Raw genomic sequence first — 21,250 nt, forward strand, 5'->3', positions numbered from 1 at the left:
TGAAACCGGGCCGCCGTGCATTCCTTTTGCCTCGCTTTTGTGAATATGGCGCTCCGTCCGGCGAGAAGGCTCATAAACAAGTGACAGTTGAATCAAAGGTACACATTTAGCAGATATCTTTCTGGGTTGGAACAGCCTAATATAATGAGAAGGAAAATTACAATCAAAACTTATTTAAAAAGAACCTCACGTTTCGGAACCTTACTGGCTCGGCCTTCAGGGGTGAGATGGCGTTAGGCGTAGCAAGGTTTATATGAGTTCTTGGTGCTATGACCGGCACGCGGACGCTTTTCGTAGACCTTGAGAGTAAACGGCGGGAGTGTTGCTGACGAAAGATTGATGTTACCCGGTGTCTTCTGGATGTGCCAGGTTTTCAAATGGAGCCGCCACTGGTGGTTGCTTTCTCTCTCCAAGACGACAGCGCCGTAAGGGTTAATCTAGTTATCAAAAAGTTCGCAATGTTTTGCCACAGTACTACCTTCTCTGCGTGATGAAAGTAATTCTTGTACTGAAGAATTTTTTCCCGCGAAGTATTTAGTCTCGCCAATATACGACGTGCATGGGGCATTCGGTGCACGCCATTTTGAACACAATGTTCGACGCCTTTTCGAGAGGAACGCGGTCTTCTAGAGGACGGAGAAAGATACTGACCGTAGACAGAGCCTTGTGAGTGACGTCAACCCCTGCCCCTCGCAGCAGATGGACTAATATATCGCTGACCCCTCTAACATAAGGTAACATATTCGGCGCCGTTCCCGGAGTGGTTCGGCGATCGCCCTCTTCCGTTCATTGTCATTCCGTCGGCGGAGTGCGCAGTGAATAAGTGCCTTTGTATGCCAGTCCTACCAAAGTAGCGGATTACTATGTTTTTTTCTTCCTTCTGGAGGTGCGGGGAAGTGTAAATTCTTTCGACTCTCTAGACGAGGCTTCGGAATAGAGAAAGCTTGTACCAGGTGGGGTGATTAAAATTAAACTGAAGATATCGTTATGTATGTGTCGGTTTTCTGAAAGCGTAAGAGGACGAGGTTCAGTTACTCTCTTTTCACGAGAACATTTACGAAATAGAGAGAACAACCATTTCTGCCTTCAAGTGTAAAGCTGTATAGCCGGCTCCGTGGAGTTCAAGTGCGAGGTCAAGTTGTCCACCTCGGATGACTTCACCAAGCAAAAAATGTGTCCCCAATCCACGCTTTGAAGGAGGCTGGACAGCGAAGCTGTAAACGACAACTAGGACAATTACCCAGCGCGAAGCAGCTTGAAATTACTCACATAAAGCCTGATATTATTCTCGTGCTTGAAATTATTCACATTGCCGCTTCCCGGCAACTGTGCCTCAGGTAACCACAATTTTTACCGCGAATCGATTGCGGCGAACGCTATGAACGAAGGCGAGCTTTCTGTTTATTTTTTCTTACCCACGTATCCCCGCGCCGCGGATGCGCAGAAGGGAGCGCCATCTGATGGTGCTGCAAGGAACCAGGCGGCGCACGCGGCGCGAGCCTCCAGAGTTTCTGTCTACGGACACGACAGACCCATTGGGAGGTGGAGTTATACAGCTTCCCTGTAAAACAATCGTCAACGTAGCGTACAGAGAACATTTTTGGCTTAGGGGTGAAAGTGTAAAACGACCACTTTTTGACGTCCTTCATGGCGAGTGTGGCGACTGTGAGTGAGAGTGCGTAACTCATACCCTAGTGAGCGACAGTACGGGCCGAGAATGTCACGGGTGCATCTCGCATTAGCGCGTGACTGCAACCACACCCTCTACTCTTCCGCTGACGCCGATCTCCTTGCATGCGTCCCATTCCGCTCGAACCGTCCTCCTTACTGTTCCGCGCGAGGGGGCGCTTTTGGCGGCTCTTGTGCGGCCCAGTTAACTAAGGCGCCTTTCTTTACACGCGTACATGTCATTCGCGTTCTGAGTTTGGAAGAAACCTATTCGATGATACCATTATACGGTAATTCGCCCATGTAGCAGGGTGAGAAGTCATCAGGCGCTTTGCAGCACTCGCGTAGACTGTGCCACATAACTACGACCGCAATAACTAACGGCAAATGTGTATACTTTACGCTGACCAACTCCTTATTTTACATGGACCTCCTTGTTCCTTTCAGCCTTGTCAATGCGTACACCTGTAGACCATGATATAGAAACTTCGTTTTGTTGGTCGGAGACAGCAACGGGCCATTCTACATGAAATGCTACGATTAATGCTCGCGCCTTTATATAAATCAATGGAAGGAAACGTGCGTGCTCGGTGGATATGGGCGTCATCGTCATGTATTATTTAACTCCGTTTCTGCATGATGTGTTGCTTGAACTGATGCTTCTTTTTTCAATTATTGCAGAAGAATAAAATAACTTAAAATAAAAATGCTTTAAAGCGTACCATTGTTTAGTTTGCGCCACAGTTTTTAGTATCGCAGCAAGATTCACAACAAAGGTTGGTTAATATCAGCGTTAAATCGGAACGTGCTTTGCTCTGGAGAAATTTGTGTTCCACTGCTCAGGTGTACTTCTTCCACATTTTTCCCTACGCCGCAGCAATGAACACATTCTAAAAAACGTTTCACAAAAGAAAGGCTCTTGAAGATGCCATTTAATAAGAAGGAAGCACTACGATCTTATTGAACACCTAAAATCACGTACTGATCTTCGTGGAATGACCTGCACTTGCAGTAAGAATTAGAAGACTGTAAATCCGCAGTTTGTCCTGTTCATTTTCCATTATTGACCTCCACGTAAAGGTATACAGGCATCGTAAACCCCAACTTGTCAACTTTCTAAGTGCCAGAAATTTCAGTGATTCCAAGCGGTTATATACATTTGCCATAACTTATTTACTGAATAGTACAAATTGTGCAACTGGTTCAAGACTACTACACTAGCGCAAGGTGATTATGCCAAGTACTTATAGTAAATGACATGTTAAAATGTATTGAATAATCACTTATATTACTTATGCTATCATCGAACGTATTGCTTGTAGTAACATAGGATATTGTTATTATTGGCTTCAGTTCTCTCAAGCGTACATACAGCTGCTCCCCTACCCAAGAAAAGGCAGTCACACATTGTGAATAGTTTGGTCAAGCAGATATGCAGGGTCTTGAAAATGAAATGAAAAGCAGGTCTATTAGAAAGATTATTCTGGTTACGGCAAATGTGCGCAGGCGTTTGTGTGCTTTGACGGGAAAATGTTAGTCCGAAGCCAGAGTGACCAAACAAGTAAATGAGAAACTTTTCTGAATTTCGTTGTTAATGTCATTGGCGTATATTTAAACTTGAAACTTTAGAAAAATCTTATTTGAAGACAGCTTCATTTTTTTAGATTTCCCTGAAGTACTTCTTTTCCGGGATATTTCTTTTCAGTTTTGACTCTCATTCAGCCAATTTCGCATTCAGGGGCACGGATCTTCACACAACATTAAGCCCTTGTTGTTGCGTAGATCATCATGTAAGCACATCGTTTTCAAGATTGGCGTAACTAATAAAAGCTGTGTATTTGCTATAGGCTAGCAAGAACAAGCAATGGCATACTTTTCCGCTTTCGCCTCAAATTATAGTTATGTCACGGCTTGACGTTGCACCGAGATGTATGCGCCTGTACGCGCATACCTGACAGAGTGGCAAAGTTGAGCATGGCTCTATCGGAACATAATGGTTCGCGTAAAATCAAACAACAAGAACTTCGTCAGAATTTAAAATCTGCGGTATCATGTGGCAAAGCCACGACATAATTAGAAAGCCTTTACTTCTGTGGACTTCGGCTTATTTTGACCACCTGGGGTTCTTTACCGTGCAGCCAACGCACGACGGATGTTTTAGCATATCGTCGAAAACGTAATGTGGCCGCCTCGGCCACATTACGTTTGGGGCGCAACACCAAAGCCACTACGAGACCATGGTGGGCAAAGTGCACTCCTTTTCAAATGCAATCGCGTTGATTTTTTAATATACACATAAACCACAACCGTTCAAACAAAAAGTTAATGAGGAGCTTTTGTTCTCTATACGATTATTAACGCTAATTGTTCGCGAAACATGGGTCCGCAAAGTTTATATACTACCTGTGCAGGCCGATTTTGCGTAACCGGCATCGCGTTTTTATTACAATTACGGTTAGTGTAAATTTTAGGTATACCCTGTAGCAAGCTGACAAAAAAAATACGCTCCTCGACAGGCAGCCTCTTTCTGAGTACCATATAGTGCTAACGCCGCTAGCACATTCTAATACCATTCCTCGAGCGATGCACGGACTTTGGTTACGGGTTGTCCATGTGATAGAGCGCTGAAAGTCATGTAACGAGTTCTCGTGTAGGATTTACCGATCGCAGTTCTTTTTTCAGTAACGCGCCAACAAGACACGTACTCATTTAAATTCTAGATTACAAAAAAAAAATTAAAACACTGATACCGATTATTGCACGACGCAGGCGCACTCTTTTACTTTCCTCAAGATCAATGATGCTTGCGGGGCCACGCACGCTTGCGCCATACAAGTCGCTCCCGTAAGGCGACCGGCCATATCTCAGCCCCCCTCACGCCATCGCCGTGTTAAACGCAGACTACCGCACCCCGTCCTTCGCAGTAGGCTTGTTGCCTCATCGCCTTTGCCTACAGGGGGCAAAAATATATATACATATATATATATATATCCCAGCCTCCGCGAGACAGGGGCAAGTGCTCCAAAAGGGGGGCATTAGAAGGAAGCAGAGTTTCAGATAAAGAATTGAAATGAGAGAAAAAAAAGAAAAAACTGACGATCGTGTGCCTGCAGGTGTCGCCTTTTTTTTTTGCATTCTCTCCCTCACTGACTCAGTATCCTTTCCCCGCCGCTTTCACACTTATGGTGTCGCGTATATAAGAGAGTCGAAGGCGGGACAACTTCAGCAGTCCTTGGTTAGCCAACGGTACCACTGCCACAACCATGGTAAGCGCACTGTGCATCGAGCGTCTAACCTAGGGTGGGTCGAAAGTGTTTAAAGGGACACTACAGGAAAGTACTAACTCGAGCTAGATCGACAGAGCATTCGCATAGAAGTATATCATCGTTTTCTGTATGCCAATACATCAATTTTCGGTTAGGAAATTGCCGCCAAAGCTACCGCTGCTGCTTCTCGACTTGAACCGCCCGCGCCAAAGCGGAGGACTTGACGTAATCTACCACCCTCTATGTCGTTCCTATGTGTTCCCTAGACTATTTATTTAGCTCTGTATTCGAAGGGCACTGCTTCGAGGGTATGGGTGTTCAGCTTGTGTGAGTCACTCTTTGTGCCACTGCTTGGGTTCATGTTGCCACTTACGGTCACTTGAGCGTCCACTTCAGGATCTGAGCATAAGTGTGAGAAAACACATGTTGATCCCGACATGTCCTATGTCATCACGCGTCATAAAACGGCACAAAAAACAATAAAACAAAATATTCTATTTGCCCATGTTAGCTCGCCAAACAATTTCCACGTGTCAGGCCATATCTCGAAAAGATATTTCAGCGTCGTGAAGCGCTATAGACGCATCACTGACACACCCTGACCACTATTTATTTATTTGGTGAGCCCCTACAACTTCTCTTGTTGTTCGATCTTTGTGCGTATAAAGGACCCTAGTATTATCAAACTTCGGTGTGCATTTATCTTTGGAGTTGCAGACTCTTACGTGCATTGCATGATGGGTGTGTGCAATCCCTTTTGTGGAATTGGAATGTTGGTTCAGCCTTGCGTTAAGACGTCGGCCAGTTCGGCCCACATATGATCTTGCACAAGAGAAAGGCATAGAATGCGACACTGAAGATGCGCATGAAACGAAATCGTTTACGTGATTAAGACTGCAAACAGACCTTTGTTTGCATCTGTAGTGCGGCTACTCGATCTTTCACTACGCCTGTGCACTGCTCAACAAACGGTGGCGAGCTTATTCTTCGCAGAGTAAACGACTCTCACGCCATAGCGTGACCCTAACTTTTCCAACCAATGCAACAGGCAGTGGGCGTAGATGATGACGGCCAATGTTTTCTTATCAGTCCCACTAGCTTCGTGTGGGCCCTTTTTCCCACCCTGCTTGTTTAATCTTTCGAGCAATTCTTTCCACGACGCTTATATGACAGCTTGCCTCTTATTGTTCCTTAGAATTTGTACCAGTAGTTCGCGCTCTGAATTGAGCCTTACTTTCATATAAACTCGTAGATATTTCACTTCTTATTAAAAAAGACCGCGTTCATAGACGCAAAGACCATAGGCGTGTAAAAACCATGTGTTTTATAAAGTGCACTAACCATGCAAAATTGACCTCATTAAGCACTCCATAGCAAAGCTGCACTTCGGACTTAGTTTAAACAACTTGAGAGATCTCGACAGACTTCCTCACGCCACAAGCTTCTTTCAGTTGTGGTTTGGTCTTGATCTCCCAGTAGTTCAACCCGTAGATTATGAGAGGAGTGCTCCCTAAGTCTAAACATCCACCACTTATCGTGAAAAACTGGAAGCCCTAATTAGGCCAACACCTAGTTCACATGAGGGTTTAAGAAAAGTTCCCTGTGTGAGTCAACTCAAATGTTCCGCTAGGACTTCATCTGCATCCAAGGTATCACACGTAATTTCTGAATGCTTCAGCGTAACAAGTAAATGGCGTTTACATAAGAAAAATGTCAGACCAGTCAGACCATGTCAGACCAGTCAAATTGTCACCACATAATCCAAATGTACTTGTTCTTTATATATTCTAAATTATTTTTTACAGTTCCGTGTTTGCGTCGTCCTTGCCCTGGCCTCCAGCGCCCTTGCTGGATTCCTTCACGGTAGTGGCTACAGCCTCGGCAGTGGTGTCGGCCTCGGCAGCGGTGTTGGCCTAACTAGCTATGGTCTTAGTCACGGAATTGGCTATTCCGGCCTCACCGGCTTCGGTGTCGGCCACGGCCTTGCCTACGGACCAGCCGCCAGCTACGCCGTAGCTGCCCCAGCTGTTGCTCGCACCGTCTCCACTTACCATGCTGCTCCAGCTGTGACCGCTGTTCACGCTGCTCCAGCTGTCGCTACCTACGCAGCTGCCCCAGTCGCCACCGTCGCCGCTGCTCCTGCCGTGTCCCGCGTGACCACCTACCAGTCCGCTCCAGTTGTGGCCGCTGCCCCAGCGGTTTCTACCACTTACCACGCTGCTCCAGCGGTCGCCACCTACGCCGCTGCTCCAGCCGTGTCTCGCGTCACCACCTACCAGTCTGCTCCAGCTGTCGCTACCTACGCTGCTCCAGCTGTCTCCCGCGTGACCTATCAGGCCGCCCCAGCTGTGACTAAGGTTTACCAGAGCGCCCCAGTCGTCGCTGCTGCCCCAGCTGTGTCCCGCGTCACCACCTACCAGTCTGCTCCAGCTGTCACCACCTACCAGTCTGCCCCAGCTGTCGCTACCTACGCTGCTCCAGCTGTCTCCCGCGTGACCTACCAGGCCGCCCCAGCTGTGACTAAGGTTTACCAGAGCGCCCCAGTCGTCGCTGCCGCCCCAGCTGTGTCCCACGTCACCACCTACCAGTCTGCACCAGCTGTCGCTACCTACGCCGCTCCAGCTGTCTCCCGTGTGACCTACCAGGCCGCCCCAGCTGTGACTAAGGTTTATCAGAGCGCCCCAGTCGTCGCTGCTGCCCCAGCCGTGTCCCACGTGACCTACCAGTCTGCCCCAGCTGTCACCAAGGTCTTCCAGTCGGCCCCAGCTGTCGCCACCGTCGCTGCCGCTCCAGCTGTGTCCCACGTGACCACCTACCAGTCTGCCCCAGCTGTGACCACAGTCGCTCACGCTGCCCCAGTAGCCACCTACGCCGCTGCACCAGCTGTCGCTACCGTTCACGCCGCCCCCGCTGTTGCCACCACCACCGTCCACCACGCCCCAGCTGTGGCCACTGTCTCCCATGCTGCCCCAGCCTTCGCTGCCTACCAGGCGGCCCCAGTCTACGGCTACGGTGTTGGAAGCCTCGGCTACGGCGCTGGCCACTACGGCCTCGGCCACGGCTTTGGTGTCTACGGCCTGAACTACGGCTACGGCCTTGGCACTCCCTTCGACTACAACACCCTCCTCCGCAGGAAGAAGTGTAAGTACAATGTAGAATACGCTGAAATGCTAAAGTTCACACTTTGTTCCAATACTAATGTGTCATGTGTACTCTTCTCTCCTTACAGAAATCATTCTGTGAATCAGTAGACATGGTACGCTGAAGAGGAAAAGAAAAGTTTGTTGAGCTTATGCTCAGTTGTCCATATTGTTAAATACTGTTGCAAAATAAATGTTTCCTGTTGTACAAAAAAGCTCGTTGAACTCATAGTGATTACTATCCGCTTGGAATACTCAACGATAACATTCTGGGCACTACATCGAGATGTTAGCGACGCATTTGGCTTCATTGCTCAAACTATGGCCTTTCGCCATTCCTTTCCAGGCGGTGCACTTGGTAAAGAATGGAACTAGCAGTATAACGGCGCGCTGGCTTCATTTATATGCTAATCCGTACCTTCACTGACATGGACCCGAACCGTTGCGATTACTTCGCTCAGCTATTTCATGTTTAATACTTGCCTAGGAATGCTTGCACGAACTCTTAATAAGGACAATGAGTACTTGAATTACGTATTATTGAACATTCTATAAAAGGCTTCAACTTCGTACCTAGGCTACAGGAACCAGTAGCTCGCACTTTCACTCTGGTGTCCCTAGCTCGGCGGCGGTTTGTAAACCACTTGTACAATATCTCGATGAAAATACAGGCGGTACCGAAGGTATGCATGACTGTGCTGGCTAAAACCGCTCAGTCATTAGCAGACATATTTCGTAGTGGACGCGTTTTTTACACCGCGTTCAAGTGCATTACTTGCCTGTACGCGGACGATTAGTCTAGTTCCTACCAGACCGTGCAGAATTTGCTTCAATTTAGCCGTGGCGCCGTCCCGCACTGCCAAAGTTATATTATCTGCTACTAATGAAACAAGCTACAGAGGGATGAAACATACACAAATGACGGAGACTAAACAAGTGCTGTCGGTGTATGCGTTATTTAGCGTTCGATTCCTAATAGCCATGATGCACTCACTAATGAAACAAGAAGTATTCCTACAATGACAGGAGGCATCCGCCATGTTTCGCTACGGTAAGAGCAGATTAAATTGTGGTTCCGTTCGCACAGTTTTTACGCTTTGAGCTAGGGAACGATATAGACGACGTGTATTCTGATTTGGAAGGCAGCTATGCTAACCACTATACTACCGACGCTTTAAAACCACGGCGCTGCAATTTCGCTTCAGAGACTTTCCTTTCCTTCCTTCTTCTACTCCCTTAAACTGGCTCTCTTAACTACTACACGCAGAGACAATGCAACAGCGCGCGCATTCGATCACGCGCTCGCCGTGCACGTGATGAAGCTTTTCCTAGTCTCTAAAGCCGCTCGAGTTCACTCTTCTCCTCGGGCGGCCATTTTTCCAAGAAAGTATGCCTTCCAACTATCGCGGACCACATCAGTCCCTTTCCACGTAAGTATGAGGCTCGGAGCAGGAGCTATGGCGCTTGAAAGTAACCTGGGGCCTGACGAACCAACCGACTGAGCTATCTTTCCGGGCAACATCCAAGGGTCACGAGTTGAAATCACCTGTTATGTTCCTTTTTTTTCTTTTTTTAATGTCTTTTATTTTATTTTATCACTGTACGGGAACCCTCCTAAAAATGATATATATCCTCAATTATGTATGGCCCCACATGTGCAGGTCATAAATACCAGGTTCTCTAGCCGAGTGCCATCCGTGCGGTATAACCGAGCTCAGATTGGTCCACCTTGACTGATCAAATAAGGCACCACTGTAGGTTAAATGAGGCGTACAACTCCTGCGGGACACGCCGTGGTTACTCAGAGGCTATGGTGTTAGACTGCTAAGCACGAGGTCGCGGGATCGCATCCAGGCCACGGCGGCCGCATTTCGATGGGGGCGAAATGCGAAAACACCCGTGTACTTAGATTTAGGTGCACGTTAAAGAACCCCAGGTGGTCGAAATTTCCGAAGTCCTCCACTACGGCGTGCCTCATAATCAGAAAGTGGTTTGGTCACGTAAAACCCCATAATTTAATTTTTAATTTAACTCCTGCGAGGACAGTAGAATATCCGCCTCCCGTGCAAGAAGCCCGTGATTGAAATCCCGGTGCCGCACAATTCTCCACCGGAAAATACCAAAAAAAAAGAAAAGAAACCGTGTGTTGAGAAAATTGCACAAACCGGCCTGGAGTGCGGCCTGATCCCGGTGACCAGAACCGGTAACGCACTCTCTCGCCAGAGCAGGATTGGCCACCCTGGTGCAGTGCTTGGCCACAACCTAATATATGAATACAACAATCAAACCCCGGCCCTCAGTCTCCAGCAGCCGCGAAGCAACTGACCACGGCGGCGGTCAGATCTTTGACGCAGCAGAGGGTGCTAAGAATACCTGGCTCCGGACAGGCCGCCAATGGAATCTGAACCTGGCAACGTTTAACGTTAGAACGTTATCTAGTGAGGCGAGTCTAGCAGTGTTATTGGAGGAATTAAAGGGTAGTAAATGGGATATATTAGGGCTCAGTGAGGTTAGGAGGACAAAAGAAGCATATACAGTGCTAAAAAGCGGGCACGTACTGTGCTACCGGGGCTTAGCGGAGAGACGAGAACTAGGAGTCGGATTCCTGATTAATAAGGAAATAGCTGGTAACATACAGGAATTCTATAGCATAACCGAGAGGGTGCCAGGTCTTGTTGTGAAACTTAATAAGAGGTACAAATTGAAGGTAGTACAAGTCTACGCCCCTACAACCAGTCATGATGACCAGGAAGTCGAAAGCTTTTATGAAGACGTGGAATCGGCGATGGGTAAAGTCAAAACAAAACACACTATACTGATGGGCGCCTTCAATGCCAGGATAGGCAAGAAGCAGGCCGGAGACAAGTCAGTGGGGGAATATGGCATAGGCTCTAGGAATAGCAGAGGAGAGTTATTAGTAGACTTTGCAGAACAGAATAATATGCGGATAATGAATACCTTTTTCCGCAAGCGGGTTAGCCGAAAGTGGACGTGGAGGAGCCCGAATGGTGAGACTAGAAATGAAATCGACTTCATACTCTGCGCGAACCCTGGCATCATACAAGATGTAGACGTGCTCGGCAAGGTGCGCTGCAGTGAACATAGAATGGTAAGAACTTGAATTAGCCTTGACTTGAGGAGGGAACGGAAGAAACTAGTACATAAGAAGCCAATCAATGAGTTAGCGGTAAAAGGGAAACTAGAGGAATTCCGGATCAAGCTATAGAACAGGTATTCGGCTTTAACCCAGGAAGAGGACCATAGTGTTGAAGCAATGAACGTCAATCTTATGGGCATCATTAAGGACTGCGCAATAGAAGTCGGTGGTAACGCCGTTAAACAGGAAACCAGTAAGCTATCACCGGAGACGAAAGATCTGATCAAGAAACGCCAGTGTATGAAAGCCTCTAACCCTACAGCTAGAATAGAACTGGCAGAACTTTCTAAGTTAATCAACAAGCGTAAGACAGCGGACATAAGGAACTATAATATGGACAGAATTGAACAGGCTCTCAGGAACGGAGGAAGCCTAAAAGCAGTGAAGAAGAAACTAGGAATAGGCAAGAATCAGATGTGTGCGTTAAGTGACAAAGCCGGCAATATCGTTACTAATATGGATGAGATAGTTCAAGTGGCTGAAGAGTGTTATAGAGATTTATACAGTACCAGCAACACCCACGAAGATAAGGTGAGAGAGAACAGTCTAGAGGAACTTGAAATCCCACAAGTAACGCCGGAAGAGGTAAAGAACGCCTTGGGAGCTATGCAAAGGGGGAAGGCAGCTGGGGAGGATCAGGTAACAGCCGATTTGTTGAAGGATGGTGGGAACAGTCTCCTAGAAAGATTGGCCGCCCTATATACACAATGCCTCATGACCTCGAACGTACCGGAATCTTGGAAGAACGCTAACATAATCCTAATCCATAAGAAAGGGGACGCCAAAGGCTTGAAAAATTATAGACCGATCAGCTTACTGTCCGTTGCCTACAAAGTATTTACTAAGGTAATCGCAAATAGAATCAGGAACACATTAGACTTCTGTCAACCAAAGGACCAGGCAGGATTCCGTAAAGGCTACTCAACAATAAACCATATTCACACTATCAATCAGGTGATAGAGAAATGTGCGGAATGTAGCCAACCCTTATATATAGCCTTCATTGGTTACAAAAAAGCATTTGATTCAGTGGAAGCCTCAGCAGTCATGAAGGCACTACGGAATCAGGGTGTAGATGAGCCATATGTAAAGATACTGGAAGGTATCTATAGCGGTTCCACAGCCACCGTAGTCGTCCACAAAGAAACCAACAAAATCCCAATAAAGAAAGGCGTCAGACAGGGAGATACGATCTCTCCAATGCTATTCACAGCATGTTTACAGGAGGTATTCAGAGACCTGGAGTGGGAAGAATTGGGGATAAAAGTTGATGGAGAATACCTTAGCAACTTGCGATTCGCTGATTATATTGCCTTGCTTAGTAACCCAGGAGACCAATTGCAATGCATGCTCACTGACCTGGAGAGGCAAAGCAGAAGGGTGGGTCTGAAAATTAATCTACAGAAAACTAAAGTAATGTTTAACAGTCTCGGAAGAGAACAGCAGTTTACGATAGGTAGCGAGGCACTGGAAGTGGTAAGGGAATACATCTACTTAGGGCAAGTAGTGACCACGGATCCGGATCATGAGACTGAAATAACCAGAAGAATAAGAATGGGCTGGGATGCGTTTGGCAGGCATTCTCAAATCATGAACAGCAGGTTGACACTATCCCTCAAGAGGAAAGTGTATAACTGCTGTGTGTTACCAGTACTCACGTATGGGGCAGAAACCTGGAGGTTTACGAAAAGGGTTCTGCTGAAATTGAGGACGACGCAACGAGCCATGGAAAGAAGAATGATAGGTGTAACGTTAAGGGATAAGAAAAGAGCAGATTGGGTGAGGGAACAAACGCGGGTAAATGACATCTTAGTTGAAATCAAGAAAAAGAAATGGGCATGGGCCGGACATGTAATGAGGAGGGAAGATAACCGATGGTCATTAAGGGTTACGGACTGGATTCCAAGGGAAGGGAAGCGTAGTAGGGGGCGGTAGAAAGTTAGGTGGGTGGATGACATTAAGACGTTTGCAGGGACAACATGGCCACAATTAGTACATGACCGGGGTAGTTGGAGAAGTATGGGAGAGGCCTTTGCCCTGCAGTGGGCGTAACTAGCTGATGATGATGATGATTCTGATTAGTCATAACGAGACAAGGAATAGTGCACCCAAATGGAGCGATAAAATGCATTCCCCAAAAGCGGCTTTTAACAACGAAGTTGTATATTGCTACCCTGCGGAAAAATCGTGGCGACGGACACAAAAGCCGTGCGGCAAAGCCAACTTTCTCGTGAATATGCTCTATATTAACTCTCAGATCTAATGTGGGCATCTTCTAAAAAATTACGCCCAGTATCATTTACATTTAATAATTATGTAGTGCACAGAAAAGTTATCAATATTGTGGAATTACCGTGCGCTGTCAATAAATGCGCTTCCAGGGAAGGCATACGGACGACAGCAGTGTTTTCCGCTAGAATAAAACTTCCGAATTTTATTTAGCCAATTAAATAGGAAATACGCTCAATCGCAAATTATAAGCAAATATGTTTTGTTTTGTGCACTACTTTGGATTGCGCCTTATTCCAACACATCGTCGCTGGTTTCGAGGCTCGGTTTAACGGCCACCTGCGTCTAAACGGCGCTCCGTCGCAGCTGCCTCGACAACACCTGCGTCATTAGAGCGGCGTCTTAAAAACCCTACGGTTGTAGCTCTGTGTATGTTTGAGGCAGTGCATAACGTAGCGCGCGACTAATAGTTCTTTGTATTTCGCATAAATGACATATACCTTACTATATGTACACAAATCTTACTTCTTTTTGTTTATTTTGACAATGAGAGAACGTGTAGTTGAGCAGAAATAGTGATGTGCATGAGGCACTCATTTAAGTAACGTAGCGAGTGATCTTCACCATGCCACCTTCATTTCGTTGCAAAACAAACAGACGGGAATCCACTGAATTAACATCTTTACTTTTTGTAGTATTTACGCCTATAACTGGGCGTCGTAAATATCCTGATTTGATCATTACATACGCTAATGTAAGTATGCGAGTCGTAAGAAGTCATTCTTCATTTCCGGCATCCAAGGCTTACGCAATATGCTATTCGGGTGTATTTACATGCAGCATACTTCTGTAAAAGTGACAGTTTGAGTAAGACTAGTTTCCGTGACTGAGCGGCCGAGCATGAACACTCAGTACATCACGATGAGCAGCAGTGACACGATGAACAGCTTGAAATGGGCATGGCAAGGGTTGGATCAGACTGTTGAGAGGTGCGGCGGAGATTTGCGTTGCTGACATTCCCGGCAAGAGCGGGCGAAGTTCCGAGCGAGGGTGTACATCCTCCGCCAGTAGTAGCGGCGCCGAAGTCGCTCATACGTCTTGAAAATGCCGGCATATTCCACACTGCGGACCGAGTGGAAAGAGGAACAGATCTCTGATCTTAAGGCTCTCGGGATGACAAGCAACCTCGTACGTCCCTCTGGTGCATAGTTGCGTCGGTACAGGAGCTGATCACGGATCGCAAAATGGGTAGCATGGCGCCGAAGTGTTCGAAAGGCTGGCAATGTTGAGGTATCCGAGAGGAAATTGAAAAGGGACGCAATTCAGCGCTCATTCTGTTGTTCGGCAGCAATGGTGTGAAAGTGAAAAGACGACAACTTGCACTCAAACGGCGACTCGCGAATGGCCTCTCGCGAGAGTGGTGAGCGGGAAAGAGCATCGGCGTCGAAATGCTTCTGACTGGAACGATACGCCACGCGTATTTCGTACATCCGGATTCGCAGGACCCAGCGAGCGAGGTAGCCAAATGGGTCTTTTATATTCAAACGCCAACACAGCGCATGGTGGTAACTCACTACGTCAAAAGAGCTGCCATATAAGTAGGGGCGAAACTTGCCAAGCGCCCGGCGATGCCAAGCACTCCTTTTCCGTGACGCTTTAATTGCGCTCCGCTTTGGTCAGCGCGCGGCTCGCATGATCCAGGACGTATTCTACCTGACCAAGATGACGCTGTGCGAGAACAGCACATAGGCCTATGCCAGTAGCGTCGTTATGTACTTCAGTAGGAGCTTGAGGGTCAAAGTGGCGAAGAATAGGTGACATCGCGAGAAAAGGGACAAGGTGGTGAACGCATGGTCGCAAGAAGGAGAACACGATGAGAGGTCTTTGGCGCCACGAAGCAGTTGCGTGAGCAGTGATAGTACCGATGTAAAATTTCGAACGAAGCGCGCAAATAAGAGCATGAGTCGATGAAACTGGGTAGTTCTTTCACTGTAGTGCACTTCGAAAACGCAGAGACGGCCCGAAATTTCCCGGGATCCGGAAGAATGCCTTCCTTGGACACGTGGACGAGGACTGTGAACTTGCCTGTGGAAAAGCGACATTTGTTGAGATTAAGCTACAGACCGCCGTTGATTAAGTAACTCAGCACGTGCTGAAGCCGGCGCAGGTGTGTTGCGAAATCAGTGGCGAACACCACGATGTTGCCAAGGTAACATAAACATATCTTCCAATTAAGGCAGCGTATAACATTATTCATCTTCCTTTCGAATGTGGCAGGCGCGTTGAATAGTCGGAAAGGCATGGTGGTGAACTCACATAGGCCATCTGCTGCAACAAAAGCAGTGTTTGGGCGATCGACCTCCTCCATCGGGACCTGTCAGTAACCTGACCACAAGTCCAATGCAAATAACTGGGCTCCTTCTAAGCAATCCAGAGCACCATCTATGCTCGGCAATGGGTAAACATCTTTCAACCTGATCTTGTTGAGGCGCCGAAAATCTACACAGAAGCGTATGGAGCCGTCTATCTTTGTGATAGGTACGACAGGAGACGTCCATGGGCTGCGTGAAGGTTTAATCACGCCTCAACTGAGCATGTCATCGACCTTGTCGGCAATGACGCGGCGTTCCGCAGTGGATAGGCGGTACGGACGTTGACGCAGCGGAGAGTCGGAGCCAGTGTTGATGAGATGCTCGAGCCAGTGTTGATGAGAATGCTTGTGCGACGTCGAAAGAAGTTCGGAGTTGCTGCAGAATGGTAAGAAGCTGGGATCGCTGCGAGGGCGTGAGATCCTCGGCAATGAATGGGCTTAAAATATCCGTAGATTTTCGATAAGGAGCTGAGACGGCGCTCAGGTCAAGGACGGCCGTAGGAGACGCCTCGTCAGGGACGCATACAATCCGTATAGAATCGATGGTCTCGAGGTGGCAACGCATTCATGACGACGCAGTGTAAGCGGGGATGAAAGCGTGTTGTAAACGGCATTGTGTTGAAACCGGCGGCACGGTCAACAGTAGCAAAAGGCAGAGGAAAGGCTTTTCGGGAACAAAGAGGTCTGACTGCATGAAGAAGACCGTTCCATCGCAGATAGCACCACATGAGACTGGTCTAAGTGCTGAAGAGCAGAACGGCATATTGATGTCTTCCTTGACGACAAGTTTATCAGAAGAATGACGATCAATGAAGGTGAGGTCACTGAGCTGGGTGAATTCAACCTCAGCGTGAGCATAATCGATTACAGCGTTGTGGGAAGAGAGAAAATCCCATCCTAGAATAATTCCGTTGCAGAATGATAAGAGCGCTACAAATTCTATGGTGTACATAAAGTCTTGAATCAGGACACGGGCAGTACAGGGTGCCATTAGTTCGACAGCTTGAACCCTTCAAGTCCGAAGTGACAATCCAGAAAGAGGCATCGTTACCTTGCGAAATGTTCATCAGAGTCTCGTATCCATAACAGAAACGGCTGCGCCGGTGTCAACAAGAGCGAATGTAGCGACACCTTCCACAAACACGTCAAGAACATTAGCAGGTAAGGTACGAGGACTTCGGCATTTCAAAACTTGTGCATTTGTTGCCTGAGAAACTAGTTTCCCTCGTTTTTAGAGACGGGCTGCTGACGCATCGGTGAAAGCGACCAGCGACGTGGTGATGGCGATCGGCAATGGTAGAAGAGACGACGATCAATCAGAGTACGAGATTTCGGTGAGTCTGATGGAGTGTAGTTTGCATTGGAGTCGAACGGATAACGAGGCGCTCGGGAATCATTTTCGATTGTTTGCACCCGACGGCAGAACCTTGCCTCGTGTCCGGGATAGCTACATGCAAAGCATATAGGCCAATTGTCGTGCGTGCGCCATGGGTTCGCAACAGGAGGGCTGGCACAGGAGATGGGAGAAGGGCGGCGCACAGGCTGCTGAAAGGGTCGTATCGGCTCTACATTGTCTGGCAGCTACCGCAACATAAATTAGCGCAGCAGCCGCAAGCGGCTGCTGAAGAGCAACCGGTAGTGCGTCAGCGATTTCTCCTTGAATGACGTCGCGCAGAGCAGATGGCAACGTAGTAGCAGGCACCGCGGTGAAGGGTACCAGGGACAGCTGTCGTGCGACCTCTTCGCGGACAAAGGCCTTGATCTGCGTCATCAGCGACGCTTAGTCAAAACCAATGGCCAGGCTGGAGATGGACGCAGCGGTTGTAGGAGAAGGCCTCTTCAAAGCTCGCTATTTGCGTTGCTCGTTGTAGCTCTGATACGTTGGCAACAGTGTTCGGGTTCTTGGCCAGTAGCGCTTGGAAAGTATCATCATCAATTCGTTTCATGATTTGGTTAATCCGGCCTGCTTCCGACATGGTAGGATTGCCGGGTTTACATAGATCGACAACGTCTTCTATGTAACTGGTCAATGTTTCGCCCGCGTCCTCTGCGCGTGTGCGCAAACGCTGCTCAGCTCGGAGTTTGCGGACGGCGGGACTGTTAAATACCTCTATGAAAGCCGCCTTGAAAGTCGCCCACGTTCGGAAATCTGCCTCACGGTTCTTGAACCAGAGGTTGGTCAGCCCACGAGATAGGAAACGACGTTGGTCAGTTGGCTGACTGATCCCATTTGTTATGAGCGCTCACTCGCTCGTAGGACGCAAGCCAATCTTTAACGTCGTTTTCGTCCGTCCCGCTTAAGATGGTAGGATCCCGCTGGCGAATAGCGCCAGCGAAGAGAACACGTGGCGACGGGAGCGTCTGCTGGTCGGGCTCTGGCACGGCGGAAGGTAGCGTCCGAGTGCGTAGTTTCAGGATGGTAGAGTTAAAAGGGACCCAGCACGTCCACCAATTGTAAAGGAAAGCTTAGGTAGCGATCACAATATCCTCCAATTAGATGTAGCACACACCCGTAAGCAGACGAAGACCGGAATCGTACGGCTAACCGAATGGAAGTCCTCTAGCGACAAGCTAGATTCCGGAGTAAGCATAACTAACATTGACGAGTAGCTCAAGATGTATTAGACACCGCAGAACGTCGCACCAAGATCATACAACTCGATGCCGATACACCCACGGTAAACATGCACCTCCTCCATCTCTGGTAGGCAAGAAGTGGCCTGCTGAAGAGATGGAAACGACAAAAGCTTAACAGAAAGCTAAAGACACGCATCGCTCTCCTTACCAAGCAGGCTCAAGACTATGCGGACCACCTCGTCAGGCAGAACTGGCACGCTTTCTATGAAAAGCTACAGGGGACTCTGAGCACGAAGAGGACCTGGCACCTCCTACGCGCACTCCTGGCCACTGAACCCACCAAAACGAAACAGAAGCAACAACTTTACAGTCTTATCCACAACCACGCCGGATCAGAACACATCCTGCGAGAACTACAAAAGAAACTATGCGCAGATGCACCCTCTACCGCATCAACTCGCAGCAGCGAATACTCTATAAAACCGAATCCTGAACTCAACCACCCTTTACACAGGCCGAAATTCACGTAGCCCTATCCAAGCTGACTAGAAATACTAGCCCTGGTAAAGACAGGATCGTTAACAAACACCTAAGCAACCTACCGCAGCAGGCCACCGAGGCTTTCCTCCGTTACTACAATGAGTGCTGGGAGACAGGAGAACTGCCTGCTGTGTGTAAACACTCGGATATCACCATGATCCCCAAGCCCAAGAAACATCTGAGCTTGGAGAACCTACGCCCGATCTCCCTCACCTCGTGCGCGGGAAAGGTTTTCGAACATATGGTGCACGACCGCATTACCCAGTACTTGGAAGACAACGGCCACCTACCAGACACCATGTTGGACTTCAGGCAGCACCTCTCAATGCATGACATACTCTTACAACTAAAAGAAGGTCTTCTAAATCACCTAAACAATCGAAGTAAATACTCCATAGTGGCAGCAGATGTCAAGGGAGCCTTTGATAACGTTAGCCACGACGCGATCCTGAACCATCTCGAAGGCACCGGCTGCGGCACTAGGGCCTACGCGTACGTCAGAAACTTTCCGATGGACCGCACGGCAACAGTCGGAATCTGGAACATCCGCAGTGAAAGCTTCCTACTTCCAAACAGAAGCACCCCGCAAGGGTCGGCCATTTCACCGCTACTCTTTAACGTCGCTATGATTAAGCTACCCTCACTCCTCAAGACCATACCAGATCTGCGTCACGCGATGTATGCTGATGACATGACGCTCTGGACTAGAGCTACGAACGTTGGAAGGCAAGAAATTAGCTTACAAGAAGCCGTCGACACCATCGAAAGCTATCTCCGAAACTGCGGCCTCCGCTGCGCCCCAGAGAAGTATGAGCACTTCGCTTTGAAAGCAAGAACAAGAGGCCGGCCACCCAACTACGAAGAGCCCGACCCCAGCATCACCCTCAACGGGACAACAATCTCGAAAGTCGACACCACCCGAATACTTCGACTCCACATCCACAAAGACGGATCGGCAGCTGCCAGCCTACCGAGACTAGAACGCACCGTTTCGCAACTCACACACCTCGTCAAGAGGATCTGAAGCCAAAGAAGCGGGCTCAAGGAGCAAGACACTCTAAGAATAGTACAAGCACTGCTCACCAGCCGCATCACATACGGCACGCAGTACCTGGCTTTAAAAAACGTTGAAATAGAAAAGTTCATCATCATGATAAGGAAAGCAATCAAAGTCGCCCTGGGACTCCCCGCCATGGCCTCTAGTTCACGTCTCCTTAAGTGGGGCGTCCACCACACGTGGCAAGAGCTCGCAGAAGCGCACAAGAACAGCCAGCTGGAACGACTCAAGCTCACGCCCACAGGAAGATCAGTAATCGGACAGCTGAACTACAGCGAGACCTATGTCGCAGACACGGACAAGAAAGAGCGAATCCAACCGGACGTTCGAGAATGCATTTACATCGCACGTGTCCCGCGCAACATGCATCCCATATACCACAAGAGTAGAAGACAGGCTAGAGCTAACGCCATCAAACGAAGTTTCAAGCATGACCCGAATGCCCGCTACACAGACGCGGCCAAGTATCCGCCTCGAAACGCGTATGCTCTCAGCGTCGTAGACTCCCGAGGCTCCGAACTAGCATCGGCAACCATCAAAGCACGCAACCCGGAAACGGCTAAAGAAGCGGCAATCGCTTTCGCCACCACCACATGCACAGACGCAGCGGTTACATTCACCGACTCTCCGGCTGCCCGCAGAAACTTCTTGAGGGGCCGCATCTCGGCCGATGCGCTCAAGATACTAAAAAGACGAAGCACTCCGCTCCCGTACACCTGCGTAACGTGGGTACCCGGACACCAGGTACTAGAGGGGAACGAAGCGGCCCACGCCGCTGCCCGTGCGCACGTCAGCCGGGCTCCCCTCTGTCCACGCGCTCTGCGACCCGCGACAGAAGAGGCGGAGGCCGTACCCGCCAACTATTCGGCCATATTGCAACATTACAAGCTCGAGCCTCGAGTGTACCTTCCACCGCACCCTAAACTCGACAGAGAAGAAAGCCTGGTGCTTAGACGCCTGCAAAGTAACACGTACACGCCCAGAACGATAATGCATCGCCTCTACCCGACGCTTCACGGCTACCTCTGCCTACTCTGCAACGTACCCCACGCTCTGGCACACTTGCTCCTTGAATGCCCGTGGCAGGAAGGCAGCGAAATGCAACCAGAAACAGACGCAAAACGAGCACAAGAATCAAACCAACTATTCGAAACGTGGGAGGCCAAGCTAACCCTCGGGGACCTGGAAGACCAACGACAACTCGTCGCCACGCCCAAGAGGGCAGTCGAAGCCAGAGGGTTCCTG

The 21,250-nt window shown here is 48.6% G+C and overlaps 1 protein-coding gene across 1 annotated transcript; it reads left to right on the forward strand.

Annotated features, from left to right (window-relative positions):
* Nucleotides 1-6,718: 6,718 nt before the first annotated feature.
* Nucleotides 6,719-8,289, forward strand: LOC129387228 (uncharacterized; the record flags this gene model as incomplete). The annotated part of the gene is made up of 2 exons (XM_055076008.1): nucleotides 6,719-8,075; nucleotides 8,164-8,289. Coding segments are annotated over 2 exons (1,359 nt in total), but the record flags the coding sequence as incomplete, so codon positions are not given.
* Nucleotides 8,290-21,250: the final 12,961 nt, after the last annotated feature.

This window comes from Dermacentor andersoni, chromosome 3 (assembly GCF_023375885.2).
Source record: "Dermacentor andersoni chromosome 3, qqDerAnde1_hic_scaffold, whole genome shotgun sequence".
Lineage (NCBI taxonomy): Eukaryota > Metazoa > Arthropoda > Arachnida > Ixodida > Ixodidae > Dermacentor > Dermacentor andersoni.